Genomic DNA, 17,082 nt, shown 5'->3' with positions numbered 1-17,082 from the left:
AACACAAACCTCAACTGAACAAGGGCGAACAGATGTAGATTCAAGGCCTGATACCATTCAAGAACCAGAAGAGAATAAAAATATCAAAACAACAATAGAGGAATTAGAGCCTATCGTGTTATTTTCTCAATGGCCTGATAAAAAATTCTATGTTGGAGGCAATCTTAGCCAAGGTATGAGAGATAAGTTAATTGAATTTTTGAAAACTAACGTGGATTGCTTTGCTTGGTCCCATTCTGACATGACATGAATACCCCCGGAGGTGATGACCCATAAACTAAATGAAGATCCATCATACTCTCCTGTCAAGTAAAAGAAAAGAAAGCTAGGAACTTTCAAGAATCAGGTGATTCAGGAAGAAGTCTAAAAATTGCTAAAAATTGGTTCCATTCGTGAGGTAAAATATCCTAACTGATTAGCTAACACTGTTGTAGTTCCAAAGAAGAATGGTAAGTGGCGGGTTTGTGTAGATTGCACAGATCTTAATAAAGCCTGCCCTAAAGATTCCTTCCACTACCACACATAGATCAATTGATTGATGCAACTACAGGTCACGAACTATTAAGTTTTTTAGATGCATATTCAGGTTATAATCAGATTAAAATGGATCTGGGAGATGAAGAAAAAACTTCTTACATAACAGACAGGGGGACTTACTGTTATAAAGTAATGCCCTTTGGTCTAAAGAATGCAGGTGTAATGTATCAGAGGTTAGTTACCAAAATGTTTCAAGAGCATTTAGGAAAGACTATGGAGGTATATATAGATGATATGCTTGTTAAAACTCAGTATTCAAAAGATCACATATCACATTTATCTGACACATTTTCAATTTTGCGCAAATTTAATATGAAGTTAAATCCCGAAAAATGTGCGTTTGGCGTTGCATCAGGCAAGTTTTTGGGTTTTGTTGTTTTTAACCGTGGTATTGAAGTAAATCCTGTACAGATCAAGGCCATTGAGGAAATCCCTGATAAACTTTCAAACAAGAAAGAAGTTCAAAGATTAACAGGGAGAATTGCAGCCTTAGGAAGATTCATTTCTAAATCATCAGAGAAGTGTTTTAAATTCTTCTCAGCTCTTAAGAAGTAGGATCATTTCGAATGGAATGAGGAATGTCAACAGGCACTCAGGAATTTGAAAACATACTTATCAAATCCACCTTTGATGGCAAAACCAAAGGCTGGGGAAAGACTACTCATTTACATTGCTGATTTAGAAGTTGTTGTAAGCGTTGTTTTGGTCCGAGAAGAACAAGGTAAACAATACCCTATCTACTATGTTAGTAAATCTTTGTTAGATGCGGAGACGCGGTATCCTCAATTAGAAAAACTGGCACTTGCATTAATCATGGCATCTAAAAAGTTAAGACCTTACTTTCAGTGTCATCCTATCGCCGTAGTAACTTCCTACCCTTTACGTAATATATCAGGTAGGTTAGCTAAGTGGGCAATAGAGTTAAGTGAATATGAAATCACATACCAACCTAGAACTGCTATAAAATCACAAGTGTTAGCTGATTTCGTGGCCGATTTCAGCCAAGAGATGCAATTAGAAGCAGAAAAAGAATTATAGGTATTCAATGGGGCTAACCCGGGAACTTAGACTTTATTCACTAATGGCTCATCTAATGTAAAAGGTGCAGGTTTAGGGATTGTCTTGGTACCACCTACGGGTGATACCATTCGACAAACTATTAAATGTCACTCCATAACTAACAATGAAGTGGAGTATGAGGCTATGAGTGCAGGTCTAGAATTGGCACGAGAGCTTGGCATATATCAGATTATAATTAAGAGTGATTCACAACTCATGGTTAATCAAATGGTGGGGACTTATACAACTAGGGAAGCAAGGATGCAACAATACTTAGAAAAGGTACGGGAATTGATAAAGCAATTTCAAACCTGGAAAGTTATACAAATACCAAAGGATGAAAATGTTGAAGCGGACGCCCTAGCTAATCTCGCATGTGCAGCTGATGTGGCAAGCGATACAAACGCCTCAGTTATACATTTGTTTCATTCAATTCTCGATCCTGATAAAAATGAGGTAAATTTTAATAATTTAACTTGGTATTGGAGGAACGAGATTGTTGCTTTTTTGCAGTATGGTACCGTCCCTGATGATAATAAGAAAGCTCGTGCGCTTCGAAAGAAGGCTGCTCGGTACTACTTAAAGCAAGGCAATTTATATCGTAAAATGTTCGGTGGTACCTTAGCAAGATGCCTCGGACCTTTGCAAACGGAGTATATAATGAAAGAAATACACGAGGGACATTGCCGAAATCACGCAGGAGGAAGGTCATTGATAATAACCTTAATTAGGGTAGGTTATTACTAGCCTAAAATGAAAAAAGAAGCAGAAAGTTTCGTGGCCAAATGTGATAAATGTCAAAGGTACGGTAACAATATGCATAGACCTGCAGAATTATTACACCTGGTCATTGCCCCATGACCATTTATGAAATGGGGAATGGATATCGTGGGTCCATTACCACAAGCAAAAGGACAGGTAAAATTTCTGCTCGTACTCACTGATTATTTTACTAAATGGGTGGAGGCAGGAGCATTTAAACAGGTGCGAAAAAAGGAAGTCAAAGATTTTCTTTGGTGGAATGTCATATGCCGATTCGGTGTACCAAAGGAGATCGTGTGTGATAATGGCCCTCAATTTATTGGAGCTCAAATCACAGAATTCTTTCAAAGTTGGCAAATTAAAAGGATTACGTCAACACCTTATCATCCGGAGGGTAATGGGCAAGCAGAATCAACGAACAAGGTTATTATCAATAATTTAAAGAAACGATTACAGGAATCAAAAGGTAACTAGCCTGAAGTGTTACTTCTAATTTTATGGGCATATCGCACAACTGCAAAAATAAGTACAGGAGAAACACCGTTTTCATTAGTTTATGGAGCTGAGGCTTTAATTCCAGTTGAGATAGGGGAACCAAGTACGCGGTTCACACAGGCGACACAAGAATCTAATGACGAGGAGATGCGGGTCAATCTAGATTTACTCGAGGGAGGAGAGAAGCTGCATTGATAAGAATGGCAGCACAAAAGCAAGTCATAGAACGATATTACAACCGAAAAGCATGCCTCAGATTCTTCAAAGTGGGGGACTTCGTGCTTAAAAAGGTTTTTCAATCCACAAAGACAGCTAACACGGGTAAATTAAGTTCAACATGGGAAGGACCCTATAGAGTTCGTGATATTGCAGGCAAGGGAGCATAAGAGCTGGAGACAATGGATGACAAGATACTACCTTCACATTGGAATACTGTTCATTTGAAGAGATACTATTTCTAAGAAATACCCACGGTCAGGTATCACTATTTCAAATTTAATTTTTGAATTGTTAAAATTTTATTAAGGATTTTAGATGATAGGAAAAAAGCTAACCCGTACTAAATGATGAGTCACGACCTGTAAAGCACACGGAATAACCTAAAATTCCTGGCCTAGGGTTACAATTATTCTGATAGAAATTCATACGGGTTAAGTAGTCTTCATCTAAAATCGCATCTCCGAGTCCCGTATGTTTTTCCTTTTCAGGAAAAGGACCAAATGAGAGAATCTATCAAGTGCTCGAGGCTTCATACTTCAACACTCAAACACTTAGGGGACTACATAATATACACAGATATGTGTATAAAGAAGGCAAAGAAGATTAAGAAAAATCAAGCCTAAAAGAGTCAAGTGCAGAGTAAAAGTCACAAGGTCACGAGATGAAGCCATGAGCTAAGGCCACAGAAAAACCTCACTATAGTTAGGGTTTGGCTATGTACTAAAACGGGTTATAAGAAAAAACCCCGTGTCTATTATTCTTCTTTTGAAAAAATCTGTTTCAAGAAAAACAGTTATGAGAAAGTTATAGATGTAATTCAAATACATGTAAAGTATTATTCAAAACTAGTCAAAGTTATTTCAAAGAAACATGTGTGTTCCTATTTCTTTTATTGTATGACAACACCATTATGAAGTTGAGACGTCTTCTCCATTAAGTGTCTAAGTATAAAAGGGCCCTCTTTTATAAAACTCATGTTTAAATTAATTAGTCATAAGGTTAACAGAAGCATTTTCGAAAAACAAAAATGCAAATTATTCTGTAAGTCCTTAAAAATAAATTCAAGAATAAAGCAAACAGAAGTTTAAGATAATAACATGAAAAACTTCTTAATATGTAAAAAATCTAAAACTAAGCTTGAACTTAGTCATAAAACTATGAAATTGTTTATACAGATTGCCCCATAAAAGACTTGGGGACTTGCGTTTCCAAAATCAACCCTCAAATGAAGCTAAGGGTGTGATTGCGATTTTCCAAAATAAAAACAAGAACAAAATCATTCAAATGATTAAAACTGGTTACTGAGAAGTTTGTGGAACTGAAGCAGGAACGTCAATAGCAGCAGGCTCAATTTGGGCAGGTGCATCAACAGATGCGGTTTCAACTTGTCTTGTAATAACAGGCTCGATTGGGCTTGAAAGAGTTGGGATACCCGTATCAACTTCAACATTCACGGGAGCTTCAACCATGGGAGAAGGGAAGTCCTGAGTTTGCTGAGCTTTTTCAATGGTTTCATTAATCTTAGCTAACTCCGACTCCGGGTTGAAGTTTTCTTGGCCAGCTTCAATTAGGGTATCTCGACGTGAATTCAAAAATGCCCAACTTACCTCAACAGCAGATTTTTCTTCAAGGGTCTCATAATCCTTTTCCCAATCAGCAATCTCATTCTTTAGCTCTTCATTTTCAGCCTAGACGGAGTTGTAAGAAGCTTGAAGAGAGGCATGGGAGTTCTCTAAAGCACGAACCTTATCAGCCGAGACTCGAAGGTCTTCTTGTGCTTGAGTTAAGCTTTGCACGAACTCCCCAGCGTAAACTGTTTTTTGACTCAAAAGAGCCTTCAACTCTCTGTTCTCTTCGCTGGCCTTAGATAGTTGCTCTGAGAAGGAAGATTCTAGACGTTCTTCGTCTTTTTCTGCTTGGCTTGAGGAATCTTTTGCAACCGCTAACTCTGGAGTTAAAGCCTGCACCTGTTGTTCTAGGGTACTCTTGCCTTCTTGTAAATCTTCCATATCAACTTGTTCACTCTCAAATTGTTCCTTTAAATTGATCGCCTCCAACTGAGAATCACGTGCTACCCTCTCCAAGAGAGGAATTCTGTTCATCATTTCTGTGCCGATAAGATTGGCCTAAAAAAAGGGAAAGGAAATAAGAATCCCAAAGATTAATTTTTTTTATAAGGTAAAGAAGGGAGAAAAGGAAAGTACCTTCAAAGTAGCATGCACGATATCATTCATTAGAGTCAGGGAACTATGGCTCTCCAGCTTTGCTTTTTCAATTGGACCGATTAAAGGTTCCAGCCATACATCTGCCTGACCTGACTTCCTCAAAAGGCTGCTATCAGCAGGAACTTCAATGGTTACCCTCCTCATAGCGGCACTTCTACTTGAAGAGCCTGCTTCCGTATGGTGATCGACAGGAGGGGAGTTATCGAAGGAGGAGCGGTAGAGGAAGTGAAAACAGTAGAAGAAGGAACAGAAACAACTGGGGCTGGTAAGGAAGGAATCACAGGCACGAGAGTTGAGAAAGAAGATAAGGGTATTTCATCTAAAATAGGCCCTAAACTTCCACTGCCAAAACCACTGAAAAAAATTTGATCAATAGATTCATGGGTATCATGGGGAGTGACGTCATCGTCAGGAATTATTACTGGGGTTTCAACAAATTCAGTAAGAGGAACAGAAAGACGAGGGGAAACTTCGACTTCGTCATCAGAGACGATGTGTCTCCTAGCTCGTGGCCTCGTCACCAGGGAACCCCCATCTCCCTCTTCTTCAGAGTCTTCTTCTTCAACAATTTTCCTTTTTGCAGAAGAAGAACCCAAGACTATTTCTCAGGCTCTTTCTAAAGAGATACGGGTTCCCGAAGGAGTACGGGTTCCTGAAGAGACACGAGAGGCCGCAACTGCTTCAGCAGTAACTCCTCGAATAGCAAATCCAGATAAAAGGAAGGATAGAAGTTAGAACCATAAAGAAAAACATATACATGCGTGAAAGATGAAATAAAAACTCTTACCATGAGTCTTTACTTTCCAGCCGTAACGGTTAGAAAGTGTTTTCCAAGACCTACTATCTATTGGTGCGGCCTTCAACAATTTATCTACCCAACCACGAAAATTGGGAATATTTTCTACCATTCCTATGGTTGCTAAAAAAAAGCAAAAATTAGAGAAGTTGATAAACTTGAAGGAAAAAGGTACGAGATTGATAAAAGACTTACACACAAAATTCCACTTCTCAGGGAAGGGAACGTTATTCTCACCCACTAAACCAACAGTGGGGGAAGCAACAAATCGGCTGTACCAGCCACGGTCTTTGTCATCTTCAGGGCTCACGAAAACCCTCTTACTCCTAGCCACTAGGGTAAAAATTCCATTACGAAAAAGTCCATGGGAGTAAAGATGAATCAGGTGAGGGAAAGTAAAGGAAACGTCAGCCAAATTGGTTAAATGCCTCAAACAGGCAACAACCCTCCATATGATTGGGCCAATTTGACCCAAACAGACATTAAAGAAATGGCAAAATTCAAGAATAACTGGGTCAATAGCTGGTTTGAACCCTAAAGTGAAAGGGTATGTATAAACAAAAGAGAACCCAGTCAAGTAAGAAGTAATTCTCTGATTTGGATTAGGGATAATAATGGGAAAATCATTATTCCAATGGCAGTCTTTGCGAACTACATGAGTCAAAACTTCTGTAATTTAAGTGGGGTAAGCGTCAGCACGATCTAAGGCGGAAACCTGGTTTCTAAGAGATTCCCTTTCATGGTAAAAAGATAATTCTGTAGGGACTATCTCCTCTACTAAAGGTTCACGTAATGGTTCAGAAGGTTCTTTATCCCTAGAAGAAGATCTGTGAGAAAGGAACCTCTGGTTCTAGAAGAAGGACCAGAACTAGGAGAAGGTATAGACGAACCGCCACTGCGAGTAGACCTTAAGCTACGAAGTCTACCTCCCCTTCTATTTCTAATGGGGGCATTAGGGAAGATATCAATAATGGGAACTCTTCTAGGGTTAGGATTTGGTGAATACATGGCGAAGAAGAATAATGTTAGGAATTAAGTGTTCAATAAGCTTTATGCGGTAAAAGACAAGGAAAGAAGTTATATTTATATTAATACGCCACTACCAAAGGTAAAAGTGCAGTGATGGAAGGACCATAATAATGATAACTAGCACTTCGTGAATAGTGGAGCCGTAAAAAGCCTTGAAAAGGGGCTGCAAAATTGCAGAACCAATGGGAAAAAGACACGTGTACGGAGCATTAAATGGAAGCGACAATTGAAGCGTCAATTTTGTCATAGAATTAATGGTGACAAAAATTCTCTTTTAATGAAATTCACTTCCCAAATATTCAACTGATGAATAAATGGAAAGTGGGGGGACTATCTGTATTGGGAAAAATTGTATTTAAGTATAAAGATGACGTGTCGAATACGTGTCGAAACACGTAGACTGGTCAAATGGTCAAAGAATTACAACTAGCCAAGAGGCACGAGTTGTAACAGATATAAGCAAATGGCAGAGGAAGAGGCACATGCAGGAATACAAATAACACAGCATCCGTACCTATCTAAGTCATTTATGTCCGAGAATCAAAAGGAATGAATCTGACAATAGAAAAGAATGCAGATACAACATTAAATGTGGAATACGTTAGAGAATTTGTATTGAATCTAATGATTATGTAACGTAACATTAAATGTCTTTAATTACTCATAATAGCCTTATTATGATTTGGGCAAAACGTATATCTCCAAGATATCTATAAAGGGGAGACATCTGATCAATTATGGGGACACAAAATACTATTGATATAAACTTTGAATTACTTGTTTTTCTCTTGATTACTCTCTTGCTACCTAAATTACTTCCTTTTATACACCCTTTTGATTATCAGTAACTCGTGTTCTTCTAAATTCTAGCTTTGACTAAAATTTCATTTTTTGGTTAAACAGTATCCCTATGTATTATATCTATTTTATTGTATCCATTGTCTCGCTATATGCCATGAATGTATTCATATGTTTTTTTTAATTAATATAATTTATGTATTCAGATGTATTATATAATTTCTCTGAAGATTGCTATATTTTTGGGGTATTTTTCGGTTGAGAATCTTTTTTATAACTGAAAAATACAAAATTTGTGTGTTATAATTGAGTTTGTTGAGTTATATTAGGAGTCTATTATGTTAATTGATTCACTTTCCGTTTTAAAAACAGTGTAATCCCTATTTCACACAGTGAATATAGTCGAATACAGTTGAATACAATAATCTGTCCAGCTGTAATCCCATGTTTCACTCCATGAATACAGTCGAATACACTCGAATACAACAACTGATTAGCTGGACTTCTCTGATTCATGCCTATTTTTTTACTGTATTCATGAATACAATAGCTTAACTACATCAAATACATCTTATAACCACATAAAAGGTATCTATAATCCATAATAGCAAACGGTATCTATAGATGGCTAATTACTACTAAAAGATAGTGCTTTATGAAAATTTCTCATAATACTAATGGATGATGTCAATAACAACATCCTCTTGTCGCTTCCATATTAGACTCATCTACAATCTAAGATTTACAGTGAAAATTTAATTTAATTATTATTTATAATGGTGATGCGGAATCAGCTAATACGTACCTCGACTATTTCACCTGAAGCTTATTACTCTACCTTCTATTAGTGTAAGCATCGGGTTATTTTATCAACTAAAATTTAGACAAATAGAACGAAATTATCTTAAGCTCATTGACCACTATATCACGACCACAACCCCAAGGTTGGGGTGTGACAAACCCAAATCTCCTTTAGTACGATGGTAAACCTCAGTGAGTATGCTGAGTTCGTGCGAGCCTAGGTCTAAAGTGGACAATACGCATCATGAACTTGGATCGTGACAGTCACACTCTAAAAAGTGCCGGTCTTTAATTTAATTATATGAGGTCTTAAGAATTAAATTTGAGTCAAATTTTAACAATATGTAAGTTCTTTAAGTTTGTTCATTGTAATTTGTCTTAGTAATGTTCTCTTTGCTAATTTATCCATGCTCAGAACATAGAAATTAGTGAGTAACTAATGTTCATTTAGACTTCATCAGGAGACGTGAGAGATGTCTGAAATTTACATATAACAATGGGTAAAAATGGACTTTTTTGCTAACTCGAACACATTTAAGTTCATTAATATTTGAATTAATTGGATAATTTGTTTTTGAATTGCATTTGTGGGTATTTCCTCACTTGGTTGTTAAAACAGTGTTATTTGATTCGTCATTTTCTTTTGCATTACAAGCCTATGATTTTTGTTGATATATATTGTTATTGTCATTGTTATACACTAACACAATAGATTATCAGGCCTAGAAATAACAAAGATTGCTTTAGTAATTAATTTTTGTATTTACTCTCTCCCATAAAGAAGAAAAGTAGGACGGAAGATAGGCATGGGGAAACTAGGGGCGCAAAGGGATTCATCTGAACCCCCTCGTCTAAAAATTACAGTACACTCACACCTCTATGTAATAACATCCCTATATAATAGTGATTCACTATAAACATCAAATTTTCCTCAAAATTGATTTTTTAAGTTATATTTTGCCTTTTTATAATAGCTTTTTACCTATAATAGCAAAAACCATATTTATAGCAGAACGCTCTTTATAAAATTACCCCTCTATAACAGCCATATAAAATCTTTAAATCGCTAATAATTCTAAAAATATGCACACAATCTATTCCATTAAACAAAGTTCTGATCTTGCATAATATATAGGATTTGAAGATTTGCACATGATATCTTTTTCATTGGACAAATTTCAAAAAATATTTAGACAGAAAATTTAATTGTTAAGCTCTTAGATTCTCTTCAAGGAAAAGCTATTGGATACCTTTTTGTTGAAAATTTGGACACGAACATTCGCCAATTCAAGCTACGGTTACAATTTACAAAGTTCTTCCGTCAATCTTGAAGGAATTTATTTTTCTAGATAGCTTTAAAATGTATGTCTTAGAATTTAAATATATATAGGTTTAGTTATGAATTTATTAATAATATATTAGCTTTATTCAATATTTTAACTAGTGAAATACGCATATCTTTTGACCGGAGTTATTATTTTATATATGTTGGGGGGCGTTATGTGATGGATATCTTGGGCTTTAGAGAAGCTTTTGCTTTAAATTTGAACAGTTTTCTTATCTTTTATAAGTAACATCAAAAAAGGAGAAATATTTGATTTTTGGCTGATTTTAATCTATAACAGTCAAAAAATATTTAAACGTAAATGTTGTTATAGGTGTATAACAGTCATTCACTATAAAAGTCAAAAAATATCGGAACTATCGAAGTTGTTATAGAGAGGGTTGATTTTATATATATATATATATATATATATATATATATATATATATATATATATATATATATATATATATATATATATGTTGAATTTCATTTGGCTTCTTTATATATCTATTTTATTAGATTTTAAATTTCTTAATAAAAATCTTGGCTCCGCTACATAAAATAGGGAATTGTGATATTCTTATGTATTTAAATAACTTGAATAATTTTGTTAAAGGGGAAAAAAAAGAGCTCTAAGGGAAAAAGGAAGAGCGTGACAAATTTATGCATTTTAGTGTAAGTTCGGTTTTATTGAGAATAGAATCTTATAAAAGGGGCTTTCTTCCTGGCAAGCTAATTATAGTATGAAACCAAATTATTTATATAAAGAGATATCAATAAAATTGGCCATGAGAAATTTGTTTGTAGTTGCACATAGAAAATAGAATCCGTAAAGCAAGTTTCGTGTCTTTAGGTACATTGTCATATGATTCATAAATATTCAACAAATTGCAACCAGCAAAGCTGATAACAAAGAAAGGATAATAGTTCCCTCCCGATTTTGCCTTGCTCCCCTTTAACATGCTCGAATCCGTGACCTTTAACAACGTGAATTGTGCAAGGGCCTTTTTTATACGGTAAAGGTCCAATATGCCTTTAAACTATGTGAAATTGAGCGAATTTGTCCGTCGCTAATACTTTGGCACAAATATACTTCTACCGTTCAATACTTGTTTTCATGTGTATACTTTGATGACATATTTGACCCATTAAAGTTCTTAAGCTTTGTTATTGAGTTATCTCATTTAATTCATGGCAATATAATGAAAGTTTGTATTAATAAAATCCTCGCAAATCGATTGTTTTCCTTATGTAAATCTTAAATATGAAAAAAGAGGATCAAAGACTAGAAAAATCTAAACCAAAATATACATAGTGGACAACCAATTTGAAAGGTTTCTCTTCCAACAAATGGTTTAGATTTTTCTACATTTTGCTGCTTTTTGTTCCTAAATCATGTTTCTCTTTGTTCCTAAGCAAAATGTATCATGTCTTATTTGTGTGGGGCAAGTAAATAATTTATTTTTTGCAATTGAGCTGAGATTCGACACATTTAATTGATGCAGTGGATTCATTTATTACCTATGGTGGTTAGACTTGTTTATTGTACGTATTAGTTTTTATTGTTACATCGAGAGTGGCTATTTGTAACACCCCTTACATTCGGACTAGGTGTGAATATATTAAATAGGTATTAATTTGATATTTTATATATATGAAGTCCTAGAGGGATGAGTATGGGTGAAAATAGTTGTTTCAGAATCAGGATGGAGAGTTAGGTGCATAAGATTCGACAAATTGACTAAGTTTACAAAATGTCCATCTTCTAGCAGGATTTAGTGAAATTGTGTAAGGAAATAGGAAAAACTCAAAAGATGAAAGTTGTGTCTCTTTGAAATAGCTTTCCAACGATATATTATGGAGCCGTAACAGATCTCTATACAAAAGGTTATGTGTGCTTTACAGAGTAGTGCGCAATATGTGCACCTAGAGGGTCACGTGCGCGGCAGCGCACTTGTGGCAGTGCTACTGCCATTTTGCATGGTCAGGTACACTGTCGAGCCTTCAGGTGCATAGGGGCACACCCGGAGGGTCATTTTTAAATCCCTATTTCATCCCTCACACCCCAAAACACAAAACCTTGCTCTAGAAAGGGAAGCTCGCAAGAACCTAACCTCTCCCAAGGTCCCTCCACCATCCAAGGTAAGTTCTAATGGTGATTCTAAGTTAATTTCAATTCTCCAACACCTTATTAACATGGGTAAACCCTACAAATTAAGTTATTCGATTGGGGCATCATTGTTGAGAGAAGAAATCCTAGAACTCGAATTCAAGAGGATTGAACTTCAAAAAGGTAATGTTTTCACCCTCTAATTGATTACACCATTGGATTAATGATTATAGCCTCTATTGTCATGAGATATGAGTTGGTAAGTTTGATAGAAAAGCATGAACAGTTATAAGTTTGGGTTGTTGATTGTTGATTATTGGTTAAGGGTATTGGTTATCTTATGAGTGATGACGAATGGTATTGATTATAACAATTTGAGATTTTAGAATTTATCTAGGAGCAAGAGAATAGCTTGTTGGGTGTAGAAACTGTAACGACCCAACCGGTCGTTTTGAGCTTTTGCACTTTGCTCGCCAGTTCTCGGGCTTGACTAACCCCGTATGATGTATTGTGACTTATATAAATCGTCGGTTTGGTTTTCAGGGTAATCGGAATGAATTTGGAAGAACAGTTCTCAGTTTGAAGCTTGAAACTTGAAAGGTTTGACCAAGATTTGACTTGTTGGTAATTGATTTGGGGTCAGAATTTTTATAATTTGGTTAGCTCCGTTAGGTGATTTGGGACTTAGGAGCGAGATCGGAATGCATTTTGGAGGTCTGTGGAAGGTTTAGGCTTGAATTGGCGAAATTGAGATTTTGGCGTTTTCCGATTGATAGGTGAGATTTTGATATAGGGGTCCGAATGGAATTTCTGAAGTTGCAGTAGTTCTGTGGTGGCATTTGGGATGTGTGTGCAAAATTTTAGGTCATTCGGACGTGGTTTGGTATACGTTTCAATCGAAAGCGTAATTCGAAAGATTTTGTAAGCTTCGGCTTGAATCCGATATATTTTGGGTGATTCGATTTTGTTTGAGATGTTTTGAAGATTGGTACAAGTTTGAATGGTGGTATGTGACTTGTTTGTGCCTTTGGTTGAGGTTCCGGAGGCCTCGGGATGATTCTAGATAGGTGACGAAAGAATTTGGAATAGAGTTTTACAGCTGAAGCATTTGGTTACTATCATAACCGCACCTGCGGTTAGGAGGTCGCATGTGCGATGATCGCAGAAGCAAAAGGAAGCCGCAGATGCGGCCAAGAGGAAGTTCTTCAGGAACCGCAGAAGCGGTGATTTGGGCGCACCTGAGGCACCTGCGCTCACAGGTGCGAAAATGGGCAATTTAATGAAAAATGCAGATGCGGTGGATTTGGTTGCAAAAGTGGGAAATGGACCGCAGGTACGAAAATGCCTGGGTTAGAAAGTATAAAAGGTTCCCTTCACGATTTTGAGTGTGTTTTTACCATATTTCATTCGGGAGAAAGCTTTGGAGAGCTAATTGAAGAGAGAATTCAAGAGGGTTTCATGGAGGTATGATTTTTGGACCCTAAACTTGTTTATATAATGAATTTTAACATTTGTAAGCTTCAAATCCATGGAAAATCAGTAGTAAAAATGGGTAATTAGGACTTGAGATTAAGAAATCTTTGAGTGGGGATTTGAGGTCCGATTTTGATGTTCTTGATATGTATAGACTCGTGGGAGAATGAGGATTATATTGATATAAGTTTTGTCGGATTCCGAGACGTGGGCTCGGGGGCCGGGTTTGAGCAATTTCGGGATTTTTGATGTAAATGAGATATTTTCAAGTGGGCTTTGTTCCTTTAGCATATTTTAATAGTTATGTTCTGATTGTGGCTAGATTTGGAGCATCCAAAGGTCGATTCATGAGGGAAAAGGCATCGCAAACTATAGTTTGGACCGGATCGAGGTGAGTAATGATTGTAAATGATGTCATGAGGGTATGAAACATCGGATTGCACATCGTTGTGCTATATTGAGGTGACACACACGCTATATGACGAGAGTGGGGTCATGCACTGTTGGGGATTATGACTTAGTCCGTCCCAAATGACTATTTTACCGTGTATTTGACTGAAAACTATTTGTTATCATCATGTTTTGGGCCGAATGCCATATTTGGGCTTCGTGCCAACTATTTGTACCCTTAGGGGATTTTTATTGATATTTTCTCACTGTTTTGACTTTATACTTGAAATAAGTCATGCTATATTCTACTGTTTTTCATAACTCAGCCATGTTTACTCTGCTTTAACACTTAAATGATATTTTGGGCTGAACACTATGTTTTACTGTTGCCCGAGTGGCTGTGAGATTCTGACTGAGTAAGACCGAGGGCCTATGTTGTGAGGAAACACTGATTATGATTATGAGGCAGAGGGCCTGAGATTTATACGCCACGAGATGGCTTGTTGATATGAGGACGAGGGCCTAGTGATGATGCCACGAGATGGCTTGATATTGCGCTTGGGGCGTAAGGGGCCCCTCTAGGGGTCTGCACACCCCCAGTGAGCGCAGATACCCATTGTGATGTGAAATATAACCCGAGAGACTGGTATTGTTGACATTGTGCCTGAGGGGCAATCCTTTATGTGCTTATCTATCTTATTTGTCTGTCATTTACCTACTTAATTGTTAAAAAGGCATTTCATGATGTTTTAACTGAATTAAAATGACTTTACACATTATCACTGTGTCACTATTTTCACTAGCTTTTACTGCTTTCGTATAGCCTATCATGTGCCTTACGTGATTTGTTGCTTTCAGTCTTTGTTTATGATTATTACTCACTGAGTCGGAGTACTCACTTTACTCCCTGCACCCCGTGTGCAGATTCAGGCATTGTTGATCCTGCCAGTGAGGGTTGAGAGCTCCCGGCAGATTTCGGAGTTCATGAGGTAGCTGCTTGGCATCCGCAATCCCGTGCTTCTCCCCCTTTATCTCATTTCTTCCTCTTTCTCAGTTATTCTGTAATAGCTTGGTAGACATTTCAGACTTGTAGTGTATCGATAGATGCTCATGACTAGTGACACCTCGGTATCGGGCTGTGTTGGGTTTTACTTCCGCAAACTGTAATGTTCTCTGCTTACTTTTGGATTATTTACTATATTTTGGACTTAATTCTTATTATTTAATTACTTAAAACAAAAATGGGAAAGTGTCGGCTGACCTTGTCTTTATGAGAGACACCATCACGACCGGGTCCGGTTTAGGGGTCGTGACAAGTTGGTATTAGAGCCTAAGTTACATAGATCTTACGAGTCATGAGCAGGTTTAGTAGAGTCTCGCGGATCGGTACGGAGACATCTGTATTTATCCTCGAGAGGCTGCAGAACCTTTAAGAAAAGCTTCATATTCTTGAAATTGTTATTGTGCGTCCTTGATTCAGCTTGAAATGTAACTCTTTGAATTCTTTCCACGCGTTCGTATGCGCACATGAGCGCTCGGTATCAGATGTGTATCAATGGCTTGTGATAACCTGATCGAGGGGCGAGATGTGATCTCTGTGTGTGGATGTTGGGCCAGTCTGGAAGACTTGAGGCCGGGTCTTTGCCTATAGCTGGAGCACTACGACGTTCATTGTATGGGCACGTGCTTTTGGATTTGTATTGCCGAGAGTGTCCCTATTAGTAAGAGTGATGATTGGATAGCTGTGTGATGAGTATGACGTGACTGCGAGGTATATTCCTACGATTTGGAATGGACGAGAAGGGTCTGCTAGAGGATAGAAGAATTATTAGGTGCTTGATTTCCATCTTGATTTGAGGTATAGCCCCGAGTTTGGTGTGTAAAGAATCTTTTCATGTTTTCTAGTTGGGGAGTGAAGAATATTTCACATTGTGTTATGAGTTCAGACTCGGGAAGATTAAGCGACTGCGTAATGGTTATGACAGTGGAAGGTATAAAGAAATGTTAGTTGAGGCAAAACAGGTGGGTTATCTCCTATGGAGTGTTCTGAAGTTGTGTGATCCTTATATGGTCTGATGGAAGATCTCTTCTACCAGGGAAATGTATGTGCTGCAACTTGAAATTTGGGAAGCCTAAGAGAGTGAGTTTAACTATTTCAAGAGCAAATGCGAGATTTGCAGAAGATTTAAAGTATTAGATGGTATGTGTTTCACGAGCTTGTAAAGGATTGAGTTTAATCTCACTATGGTATTATGGTAGTAACAACGTATATGCATTATGAGTTATTAGGTGTGTTTTAATCTATGGCTTCAAGCCAAGTGGGGGAGCCTGCTACTGATTAGTTGGCTGCACGATTATGTGCTATATTAGTTCCAGTTTGAGGCGTGCAGTTGAATCAGTTATGGCTTACGGAGATTGAAACCGACAATGGCTCGAGTAAAGGAAATTTCAACAAAGGTTATGCTTTGCTTCATGGGTGTATGAGAGTCAAGGATGCTCGATGCATAGGGCAGGGAGTTGCTTGGTTGCATTAAGGTGTGGTTGCATTCTGCGGTGTTGGAGTGTTAATGAGGCACAAGTTGCTCGGTTCATTTGGTCAGGATAATTGCAGTTGAGTAGAGTAGATGACTCTCGAGAATGGTTCTAATGTGTTTTAGATTTTACATCTAATTATTGGAGATTTTCAAGTTGTATTTTTTTTGCTAGAAACTGAGGTTTGCCTTAGAGGGTGTCAAGACTTGTGACACTTCTATATTAACTATGGGATTTTTTTTATCAGCATCAAGAAGGTGAAGGTAACGGATTTAGATTCGCAGGAAGTCTCTTCAGAGTAAAGTATTTCAAATATGGTGCTTTTGGGATGTTTAAGAGAGTATTCAGCTTATGAGCCTTAGTCGGTGTAGTTTTATATTTGGGTCTCGTGTAGTGAGTCTGGGTTGAGGAATGGTGTTGTTATAGCAAAAAGGAGTATCAAGTTGAAGGTAAATCAGAAGGAAACTCGGATAGATGGGATAGCTTGGTAGTAGGACGGATCAGTGTGGTAAGGATATGGTTAGTTCTT

At 37.2% G+C, this 17,082-nt stretch overlaps 1 protein-coding gene across 1 annotated transcript; it reads left to right on the top strand.

Annotated features, from left to right (window-relative positions):
* The first annotated feature begins 1,167 nt into the window (after window positions 1-1,167).
* LOC138882755 (uncharacterized) lies at window positions 1,168-4,259 on the top strand. Its single transcript, XM_070163385.1, has 3 exons — window positions 1,168-1,432; window positions 1,646-2,052; window positions 4,248-4,259. Exons 1-3 carry the CDS (start codon window positions 1,168-1,170, stop codon window positions 4,257-4,259), a joined length of 684 nt encoding a protein of 227 aa, XP_070019486.1.
* Window positions 4,260-17,082: the final 12,823 nt, after the last annotated feature.

This window comes from Nicotiana sylvestris, chromosome 12 (assembly GCF_000393655.2).
Source record: "Nicotiana sylvestris chromosome 12, ASM39365v2, whole genome shotgun sequence".
Classification (NCBI taxonomy): domain Eukaryota; kingdom Viridiplantae; phylum Streptophyta; class Magnoliopsida; order Solanales; family Solanaceae; genus Nicotiana; species Nicotiana sylvestris.
Note: the sequence above shows the minus strand (reverse complement) of the source record. Positions and strands in the feature narration are given on the sequence as shown.

Bases quoted from the DNA above. Each gene is read 5' to 3' on its own strand.
- LOC138882755 (XM_070163385.1), top strand. From the start codon at position 1,168: ATGGCAAAACCAAAGGCTGGGGAAAGACTACTCATTTACATTGCTGAT. The intron at 1,433-1,645 runs GTAGGTTAGCTA...TAAAAGGTGCAG, and splicing joins CCCTTTACGTAATATATCAG to GTTTAGGGATTGTCTTGGTA.